This window comes from Lingula anatina, chromosome 7 (genome assembly GCF_051362555.1).
Source record: "Lingula anatina isolate TDL-2025a chromosome 7, LinAna3.0, whole genome shotgun sequence".
Lineage (NCBI taxonomy): Eukaryota > Metazoa > Brachiopoda > Lingulata > Lingulida > Lingulidae > Lingula > Lingula anatina.
In genome coordinates, this window is record NC_141773.1 from 8,928,608 (window position 1) to 8,940,462 (window position 11,855).

The 11,855-nt window shown below is 37.3% G+C and overlaps 1 protein-coding gene across 1 annotated transcript; it reads right to left on the reverse strand.

Annotated features, from left to right (window-relative positions):
• Positions 1-544: 544 nt before the first annotated feature.
• LOC106174638 (uncharacterized) lies at positions 545-11,256 on the reverse strand. Its single transcript, XM_087018420.1, has 3 exons — positions 11,011-11,256; positions 1,249-1,353; positions 545-998 (listed from the first exon to the last, which is right to left on the reverse strand). The coding sequence occupies exons 1-3, from the start codon at positions 11,041-11,043 to the stop codon at positions 840-842; spliced, it is 297 nt and encodes a 98-aa protein (XP_086874546.1). The 5' UTR covers positions 11,044-11,256; the 3' UTR covers positions 545-839.
• Between the last annotated feature and the right edge of the window lie 599 nt (positions 11,257-11,855).

Sequence of the window (11,855 nt, forward strand, 5' to 3'; positions counted from 1 at the left end):
TTAAACGATTTGTATAGTTCACGTGTATGAGAGATCATACTTTGTACCGAAGATGAAAATGGAAACGATGGTAATGCACAACAACCCGTTTTCGTCACCCATCAAAATTTGAGACGAAGGTAATTTGTGTGTGTGTGTGTGTGTGTGTGTGTGTGATCTCTGGGATGACCAAAACATGCAGTCCTTTTAGGAGAGCTTTCTTTTCCATAATATACAGCTTCAAAACAGACTGGTATGTTTGTGTCCCAGTGTTTTGCGCTGTTTTCGTGTCATTTTAGGCGTAGAATTAAAAAAGTTTAAAATAAACAGCAATGTTTGAAAACATAAAATTGTTTGTTATTATAAGACGAATCCATCCCCTTTCACATGAAAGCACCCCCATTGTAATCCAACACTTATGAATATTTTGACAGACTTTCAAAGATGATCACCAACTAATCGTGTATCGTAGACGTGCAGATATGTATGTATGTACAGTATGTATATTTATTTACATTTTTAACAGATGTTTATTTGTGTAGTTTTATTAATCACATAAGGGCCATTGGGGAGATAAAATTTTTATTTACCCTTGTTTTACCTTGAATTAAAAAGTTTAATAAATAACAATAATAAATATATACCAAATGTTGTTTCACAAATTTAACCGTTTGAGACTTAAGTGAAAGCATACTTTGAATATGTGGATTTTCCATTTACGCATATGTATCTTCCAATGAGCTAAATGCGGGAAAACAGAGTTGTAGCTGGTCATAGTTTTTCATGTCTATTTTCAGACAAAATTTTGAGAAACTACAATTGTTAATGAAGTACATATGAATGAGAATTTTGGCTAGATTTCATTTTCTCTTTTTGGCACCTTTTCTGCCATTTTTTGCACTTTTGGGGTTTTTAGCTGTGCTTGCACTGCGTTTCCTTGTCGAATTATCGCCGTTCTTATCGGCAAGGGGCCAGGCGTGACCTGGCATGTATTCTACCCTTTGGCCTTGGCATTTAGACTGAAAAAGAATGTTCCTGTTTTTAAAGGTTGTGAAATTGATTAAGTGATCTGAAAGAGAAGCAAAGCTTATAACTGACTAATGAAAATGTCACACTTTGGGTCCAGTTCACATAACACCCAGGGAATATTTAACAGCAGTTCGGTTGGAAATAAATCCAAGGAAAATTCTCATTTATGCATTATGTAAGTTATGGCTTTTTAAATCTTTCTTTTCCCGTGATCATATTAGGGGGAAAAGATTAACATACTTGAAAACATTGTCTACACTTCGTTGCTTCTTTCATCTCTCCGCTGAATTCACCTTTTAGGCACTCACGACAGTATCTTGTACCGCACCATTTGCACATGTAAGTCTGGAAATTGAAAAACAATTAATGTGATAGCAATGTTTATATTATATTTTTTAACATTTTGAGTAATTTTTAAACCCAAAGCCATGCACTATTAGAAAAATCATTTTGTCACCTTTACTGCAAATGGAATAAGATAAAGAATACCTATATAAAGTGTTCTTTACTATTTTGAAAAACGTTGGTGGAATTGGCCACGGGTGTCTCTTATTTTTTAAAATAAAACATCAAACATGTGCACAGATTAACCATGGGGAATACCCAATCAATTTGTGTAATGTATGCAGCAGTGGCTATTTTTATATTCACACATATAACGGCCCTTCTCTAAGTTACATTCCCAGAATAAAACGGTCAATTTACCTTACTCTAAATACTGTTTACAAATCACACCTAGAATGCAGGTGCGAGTAGATCAAGTCGGATCGATCTTCGTTTGTTTTGGTAACATTGTTAAATGTTATAGACTATAATTAGCGCAGTTGGACGAGGCATTTTTACATGAACCCCAGAAAGTATCCATTCAAATGTATCAGTGGTTGCAAAAGCTTGAGTGCAATACTAATACACCTGATAGAAGAATAAAGTTGCTCACAGAGCAAGTATATACTGAACCATAATGTAAATACACGAAGAAACAAGGCAGCAAAGCTGTCAAATGTACAGACAAAAAGCAGAAAATAATAATGCACAAAATAGGATACTGTCAATTCTGATGCAATAATACATTATGTTAAAATGCAAAGTCAACATCAAATTTTAGTTATGCACAACAGGTAAAACCGGTGAAAGTAAAAGCATAAGGCTTCAGTACCATGAGAGTTAAAGTTCACACTTAGAAAATGCCAGAATGAGACAGAAGTAAATTTCACAAAAAAATTACATTAATCAATGAAAAAATGATAATCCAATAGAGCTGCAATATTACATAATGATTAACTGTATAATTACCACCGGTTTTTAATTGATTCTAATATCAACATGGACATTTAGAAAATTTGATTACCACAGGTCTTCAAGCCCGTGGGAGTTCCAAGTCCCACGTTAAACATGCCAATGTGTGAAAGATAAACAATTCACAATATGTACATCAGAAAAAGAAGCCAAACATATTGCTTTTTTAGTCTTGCGTTACTTTCCTGTAAGTTTAAGAGGAGTAAGTGACTAGGTTTTTTTTAATGGTCACTATGGAGGCAGTGCCCACAATAGGGTTTTGTTTAATTTTGATGCATTATTATATGATGCTTAACAGCATAATGACCATCAATTTTTAATAATAAAATAGAAGTATCGAGGACATTCAGAAAATCTGACTAGCAAAGGTCTTCATAGCCCATGGAAGTTCAAAGTCACACCTTGAAAATGTCGATATTTGGAAATTTTTATTCTAACAAAAAATTTCATTTCCAAGTTAACCAATAAGCCAGATTTTCCAACTGAAGGTGTATGTAAGTCCCATGTTTCTTTCCTTCCATAAGTTTGAGAAAAAAAGTGACTTGGGTTATCTTTTAATGGTCAGTATAAAGGCAGTGCCCAAAATAGGGGTTTCTTCATTTTTGATGCAATATTACATAATGCTTAACAGCATAATGACCATCAATTTTTATTAATTAGATAAAAGTATCAAAGATGTTCAGAACATGTGACTAGTAAAAGTTTTCAAAGCCATGGAAGTTCAGAGTCAAACCTTGAAAATGCCCAAATGTAAACGAGATAACTGTATTGAAATGAGTTTATTTTCATTTTCAACAACTTTTTACATAAAACAAAAATAATCAATTTACTGTCATTTTCATATAATCAACTGAGAAAAATGTTGACATAGGAAAAACATCAACAGAACAATTTTATATGTCCTATTTGCTCCATTCTGAAATTCTGAATATAGTGAATGATTGAATCCGACGAACTGCAATGATGTGTTTATTTCCATTTTTAAGGCCTGTAGGAGGGTTAAATTGCCTTTAAATCACCTTTTTGAGTTTTTGTGTGTTTATATTAATCAAAATTATCTAACATTCGATGTTATAATGTTTTGGGGGTTTGCACTGCAAAATGTGTTTTTGATGAGTTTTTAAACCGGCACGCGCCCCAGTCAGACTGCCGACTAAACCACGCCTCTGTTGCTATGGGCTGTTGCCATGAGGGGGCAGAGCAATGTTAATGAGTTCTAAGCCGATTATGTGTGTGTGGTAACAGGTCGTAACTTACGTCATCTGAGCAGTTATGAAGTCGAATACGCTATAGGGAAAAGAAAAGTTCGTTTGTAAGAAAAATCAATAACGAAAAGAAGAAAAAAAAGACACCGGTAACAATACTTTTAGGTCTTCATTTTGGCGATATATATCGGCGAGCGTATCTGCTGCACGTTACGAAACCGGAAATGTTCGACGCCGTTTCAAAAACGTGTTTCGCCAGCTGTAAAACGCAACATAGAATCTATTGAATAAAACTCGTGTTGACAAAAATAAGTTTTCTTCTCCGAGATGTGAATATATGTGCGGATTAACCAAGTTAATCTGATTTAAACGTGGCACAAGCGCCGCCATGTCCCCCCCTGTAGCCTTACGCTGCACAAGGCCTTAAGCGAGCCACTTCCACCGCTTAATTCAAAGCTAGTTTGAGTTGTGCAGCAGCACACGCATAGCCTCCTTCGCGTATTGTATCACTGATCCCCACCTACCCACCCTGTTGCTTGTTTACTTAGACTGCATTCCCAGAGATTTAGATCGATCCATCCGGATCGACCTAACTCCCTGGGGGTTCACGCTAAATTGCTGTCAGCCGAGCGCGCACGGCAGTTAATTACCCCTTACAGCTTTTAGTAGGCGGGACAGACATTTAAGCCGGTTAAGCTAACACCAATCTAGTGGGACTCCCCAGGGGGATAGATCGATCTAAATATCTATGGGAATGGGGTCTTAATTAGTCTTCTGCATCTGTGTACACAGTAATGCTCTTCTTTATATATATATTATATGTATGTTTTTGTATCAGCTTCACTACCTCTATTGGAGGGCTTTATATATTTTTTTTTCACGGTGGGCCTAATTATTTAAGCTTATTAAAAAATTGTTATTGGTTGTAGTTTTAGATGTAAGTCGTAGTGTAGTTAGTAACCAATAAACTTTTCTAAGCCGATGTGGCAGGAGTGCACGTCCTAGTAACGCAAGTCCGCCCGGACACTAAGTCCTTGGAATGCAAGTCCTAGGGCATGCATTGCTAGGAATGGAAGTCCTAGGACATACGTTACTAGGATTCAATGTCCGTAGGACGAAGGCTCCTAAGTAATGCAAGTCTAACGTGTAGTAATGCACGTCCTAATGGGACGTGCGTTCCTAACATCAGTAACAAAATACATGCTAACAGGTTTACCAACATATTTATAGATTTTTGACTTATCGAGTTATCGGTGAAAGTGCACGGCGACGGCGACAACGACGACGATGGTGACGACAGACAAAGGTTATGGCTATATGTACAGACACATCTGTGTTTGTACATAAAAGTGATTTTTTTAACTTATGACCAACAATATCAGTAATTCTAATACATAAATGTCTGACACGCCCCCCCCCCCCCCCCCCCCCCCCCCCCCCCCCCCCCCCCCCCCCCCCCCCCCCCCCCCCCCCCCCCCCCCCCCCCCCCCCCAGCACAAAAATCCTATAAATGTAGATTGCTGCAGTGCCAAAGCTATATAAATTCCGGTTTTAAAATCCATAACCTTTTCAAAAATCCTTTTTTACGTATATAAATATAACACATAGTGTTTATGATGCATTACAATAAAAAATACACATTAAGTTGGTAGCAGCGCCAAGGGCGTGTTGAGTGAATTCTGGTTTTAAATTTCTTAATCTTAATTTCTTTCAGGAACTGTTCATACAGTATTATTTCCGTTTAATTTTTGCCAGTTAGAAAGTACTGCATATACACACAGGCCCTTCACTAAATGAAAAGTTTGCCGCAATATTGCAACAATATTGCAGCAATTTTGCTTCAAACTAAAAGTTTGCAGCAGTGAGTTTGCAGGAGTGTGCAAGATTGCTGCTTCATGCTGCTTTTTTGCTGCTAATTATCAGCCATATTGCAGCAAACTTGCTGCAAAATTGCAGCAGACCTGATATTTTGCTAAGGGGGGTGCTTAATATAATAATAATAATAATAATTTTAGTCTCATTTAATATCCATGTGAGCGGGTCAATATGTTATCAGTGGAAATCTCCACTACTTAAACTAAATCCCTGGGCCGAATCTGAATGGGGAAACGAAACTACACGCTAGTTGTGGTTCTGTTGTTGGTCGAATCTAAAAGAAACGAAACAGAATTGGGTCAGAACACAGGCCCGTAGCTAGGGGGGTTAGGGGGGTTCGAAAGAACCGCCCCTTTCGCTGGGAAAAGGTTCACTCTGAGTAAAATTTGATCTAGATACCTGAAGTTATTTGGGGAAAAGATCCACTTTTTCAGAAAAAGAACCCCCCTTTTGAAATTGCTGGCTATGGACCTGTAACATCTGTTATTATATGATCAGATGACATGATTTATTTACACACTGTTCTTTTAAGAAAAAGCTATTTCAGGTATTTCAATCCCGAAATTGAACGTTTTGTTTAGTTCATTTGTATGGCATCAGGAGTTAATACTTTGTAGCGAAGTTGAAAACTGAAACGATGGTATAGTGCACAACAACCCGTTTTCTTCACTCATCAAAATAGCGATGAAAAGCAACTTTGTTTCTTGTCCATAGTGTGTGTGTACCGTAAATGATCCCTCAGATGACCAAAAACATGACAATAGTGACTATAATATTATACTATTGTGAGAGCTTTCTTTCGTACAGCTGCATATGTCTGTATTCCAGATGTAAGCGCTGTTTTAGTGTCATTTTCGGCTAAAAATTAAATACACAGCAATGTTTGGAACAGAAAATTGTTTGTTATTATAAGACAAATCCGTCCCTTTTCACATGAAAGCATCCCCATTGTAATCCAACACATAGGAATATTTTGACAGACTTTCAAATATGGTAACCCTTTATTGTTATCCAGTATAGTGGACGTGCAGATATACATGTATAGAACAAAACCAAATACATAATTTTACACATAAGCAGTAATTTAAGAATGCACAAATATAATTGAGTTGTTGCAGTTTTCCAGTTTTATGCATTCCGGGTTTGGCAAATCTCTATTTTATCAACAGCGCAAATAAAAAAATTATATTTTTCTTCATCTGATTTGCAAATGGTATGCTACTGGATATAACAACCTCCTGTCAACCAAGAACAGACTGAAAGGCAACCTTAAGGATACCGATATATTTCATCTTTAGTAGCACTGGTTGTCGGTGCACAAAAAAATGGCCTTCATGGGTCAACGATCACAGGCGACCTGTTAACACTTAAAAACCTATGTACATAGCGGTAGTTTCAATGTAGGACTTAGAGGGACAATGAAATGCAGCTCGAATGTAGTTGGAACTAGGAATATCAATAATGCTGTTAGAATGCAGTCAGAATATTTACATGTAGAATACACTTCGAATGCCGTACGAGTGTAGTTCGATTGCTGGCTGAAATATAGGATCGAGATGCATTCGAGTTGCATTCTGGCTCATTCTAACAGGATTTGAAGTGTCCTGACATTTCGGTTCTACCTCGAATGTGATCAGAATGTTTAGAATGCAGTCATAATGCAGTTAGAATACCATTCGATAATTTTCCACTTGGAATGCACTTAGAAAGTTTTTAACATGAGCAAAACATTTGGGCCGGCCACAAGAATGGTTAGAAATATTGGGAATGCACTCGGAATTTTTAGAATGCTCTTCGAATATCCAGGAACGCACATAGAATTGTCTTTCCGACGGTATTCTTGCTCATTCCGCCTCTAGTGTGACGGGGGTATTTAATGTACAGGGTTACTACTTAATATGGAATATTATTTTTTGGCGAGTAAATTTTCTACAAAATATTTATTTTCTCTCTAACTACTGTTTACATCCAAATCTGAGGTGTCACTCCCTGAGTAGCCAGGTGTGTTACCTAATTACCACACAACTCTCGAAACAATTGATGCATGCAGTTGCATGTTCTGTGGTCAGAAATGTGGGGGGGGGTCTTTTTGGCAATTTCTGCCCTTGTATAAAAACTCATGGCTTTATCAATCTTTGGAGTGTATTTAGAGAAGCAACAAAGGGATTGATCTGAAACTTGACAGGTTCCTAAGAGAAGATATGGTTCGACAGCTAAGCAACGCAGCTTGCTATGGGATTCTTGCTCTCAGAGGCCAGAAACGGTCAACCATTGCCAGGCAATACAACATTTATCAGGAACCGTTAGTAAAGTCCTCCAAAGAAATGCTACAACAGGGGCACCTACTCCAATACCTCGACCAGGGTGTCCGTGTATGACACCAAGAAGACAGGATCGCCTTCTCCTTAGAGTGCGCCGTGCTGGTAGTACAAAGACAACCAGTGTCCTCAGAAAAGAGTGGCAGAATGTAATTCAAACGCCCGTTGCAAGGTCCCTCGTGAACATGAGATTATTGCAAGCCAGTTATTTTGCACGAAGACCAGTACTGAAACCACTGTTAACAGCAGGTCATATACAGCGTAGTCTGCAATGGGCTGGGGACTACGTGTGTTTGCAGCCAAACCACTGGAATCACGTTGTTTTCGGTGATGAGTCCAGATAGGTAGTTTTAAGGGTTGACGTGTCCGCCGAAGTGTACGAGAGGCATAAAAGGATGATTGTGCACTGCCTAAGGTGGAAGCAGGGGGTGGTAACGTCTCTGTTTGGGGAGCATATCATGTCGGTGCCCAGAACCAGTTGTTTTTTCTAGGCGGCAACCTCAACTAGGGTTCCTACAGAGACATTCTACATCAAACAATGCTTCGATTGGTAAGAGTCATCTTCAGGAACAACTTTGTGTATCATGACGACTGTGCAACCCCACATCGAGCTCACAGAATCACTGTTTTTCTTCGAAACCAATGGGTTCAGCAACTGCCCTGGCCTGCAAACTCCCCAGATATGAACCCAATTGAAAATCTGTGGACGGAAGTAACTCACATAATAGCTATGGTCATCGGTCGGGAAATAATGATGAACTGCGACAGGCAAATATCACTGCGTGGAATGATATCCCCATCCAAACTCTAAAAAAACTTGTCACAGGGTATGCCATGTAGGATGAGGGCGCTGCAAGCGGCTGCTGGAGGTCATACCCGCTATTGATGACTTTTCATGATTTACTGTAATTAGTTCTTTAACTGTGTAACATATCATTGTCTGGAGGCTATCATTTTCTTCAATATCTTAGCTTAAATTAATACTGACATCAAACTGTTGATATGGTTTTCTGGGAGTGTTCTTTTCTTTTGAATGACGTCTTATGTCACATTTGATATTATAGTCCAAAATATCTCACAATAGAAGACTGGATATTTTTCAATGACATACTTTTTTGATGAATAAAGCCAAAAAAACAAAAAAAAACAAAAGCCAAAATAACAATGATAAAAATATTCCATATTAAGTAGTAACCCTGTATATACATATATTCGGCGTAACTCCTTACGATTTCAAAAAAGTCGTAGGACAATTTCATCGCACGGCGGCCGTGTAAATGTAATCTAGGCTTTAGTCCTATGCTACTTTTCTGTGAGTTAAAGCAGAATAAGTGACATGGTTTTCGTCTAATGGTGACTATGGAGGCAGTGCCCAAAAGGGGGGGGTCTTCATTTTGATGCAATGTTACATAATGCTTAACAGCATAATGACCATCAATTTTTAATAATAAAATATTAGTATCATGGATATTCAGAAAATGTGACTAGCAAAGGTCTTTAAGACCATGGAGGTTCAAAGCCAAACCTTGAAAATGTCGATATGTGAAAAATTAAATTTTCACAAAAAATGTATAACTTCCATAAGAATTAGCCAATAAGACATATTTTCCATTTGAAGCTGTATTTAAGTCCTATGTTTCTTCTCTGAAAGTGGGAAAAGAGTAAGTGACAAGGTTTTGCTTTAATGGTCACTATGGAGGCAGTGCCAAAAACAGGGTTTTTTTAATTTGATGCAATATTACTTAATGCTTAACAGCATAATGAGCATCAATCTTTAATGAGAAAATAAAAGTATCATGGATATGCAGAAAATGTGACTAGCAAAAGTCTTCAAGGCCATGGAAGTTTAGAGTCAAACCTTGAAAATGCCAAATTGTATACAAGATATAACTGTACTGAAATGAGTTAATTTCCATTTTAACACCTTTTTTACACAAAACACAATAATCAATTTACTGTCATTTTTTAATGATCAACTAAGAAAATTATTGACATACGAAAATTATCAATAGCGCGATTTTAAATGTCCATATTTACTCCATTCTGATATTCTGAACATAGTAAATGATTGAATCTGACAAACCTCAATGATATGAGTTTATTTTCATTTTTGACGCTTTATTACACAATACATGATAACAGGTGTACCATCATTTTATGTAATCAACCAACAGTATTGTTAAGATGCAGAAAATGTTAGAACACTTTTACGTGGCTGTTTAGATCAATGATGAGTCTGTTAACATGTCTAAGAATTAAATCTGAAGAAAAACGACTTTTATACAAAAGGCATAATTTCATCAAAACTTAACCGATTAAGCTTATTTTCGAAGTTGATCTTTATATTGGTAAGGTTGATCACTCCTGTGAGTTGCAACAAATGTGTTATCCGTGTTGCATAAATGCTGAAAAAAAGCGAACAAAACAGCACGTAAAAGTATGTATGTAAAAATGGTTCAATCGATCTAATATTCGTACTCGACCTGTATTTAAGTAAGATTGATGGCTCCTGTAGGTTTCTTAAAAGACAAAAAGATTCATGATTTTCCTTGAAACGTGTTATAATGTGTGGCATACATCCTGACAAAAAGCGAAAGAACAGCATAACTTTTGAAAAAGTAGCCTGATCATGCTGATTTACGAATTGACCTTTGTATTACATGTATGAATATTCATCAGTTCTGTAAGATTCAAGCCAACTGATCGTGTTATCGGTTTTTCATATATTCTGAAAAAAGCCAAAACAAAACAGAATAACTTTTGAAAAAGTAGCCTGATCATGCTGATTTACACATTGACCTTTGTATTATGAATATTCATCAGTTTTGTAAGTTTCAGACCAAAAGATTAAATGGATTTCCACTTATCGTGTTATCGGTGAAAGTGCATGATGGCGACGACAGACGCAGCTGACGGCTATATGTACAGACACATCGTGCGCATAAAAAGGGAAATGGTTTGAACGTCACTAAGACAGCCTGAATACACCTGTTGCTGTCAAGAATTCACCTGTTTCTCTGATACGAAAAGGTTCTCACGATTCACTGTCGTTCATTTCAAAGCAATACTGACATTTTCACACTTGGCCAAACGTAGATGGCGAACATGTACTTCAAGTCTAGCCTCTTTATCTTGGTGTTCTTTGCTAATTTTATTCTATAAATCTAACTTTTGAAATATTAAATTAAATTGTAAAGACCTTCTCATTTCTGTCATATTTATGTGTGTGTGTGTGTGTGTGTGTGCATGTGTGTGTGTGTATGTGTGTGTGAAAGACGTGTCGCATGCCATGAACATTCAGCACTCACCGTGTTGGTATAAGGACATCCCCACCGACACATTATTGCAGTGACATCCTTTACGACCCAATCCAGGAAATTCAAATACAGTCAGGTGTAATCTACAGCACTCGCGTACTCTCACTATATTCTTGCAGCCTTTTTGGATGCCGAAGTCACATGTAAATACACTTATCTCAACATTTACTAAAGATCTAGGGCCGTGGCATAAAGCCCATTTGCAATCTATTTGGGGAGATAACCCAGTGGAGATTTAAGGCCTCGTAAGTTGCGGTATGTACCAGAACGACAACGCTTGATGACGTCAGCAACGCAAGTATACAAATACATATCCAATGCTGTCAACCCTCGTTTCTTTCACGCGAGTGTATGAAAGCATGCATCTCTGTATTAAAATTATAATATATCATAAATAAAAAAAATCGACTCCAGCAAATGTCGGGTGTAAATGAACTACTTCCTTAAGTACAACTCTTGCCTAGCTTCGGTGATTTATTCGTTACTGGTACCTAGCACCTAGCATTGGTGTGTGTCAACATTGAAAAAAATGCTATCGATGTGCAAGTGATGTTAACCAATGGAGCTGCAATATATTTAATAAATGTTCAGTGATGCGTGGAATCAAGTAACCTTGTCCCAAAAAAGAAAACGCAACGAAGATAAACTCGGGGAACATTTTGTCCTATGTATTCGTCACAGCGTATTTTCACCTGAAAATGTGTAAATTTGATCCCGAGCGTATTCGAGGCAGATGGTATAGAATTGGATCAATACACGATAAATATACACCGGCCATTAAGTAAATTAACCCCTTTTATACCTTATTCGATAGAATTAATGCGATGTTTATATTG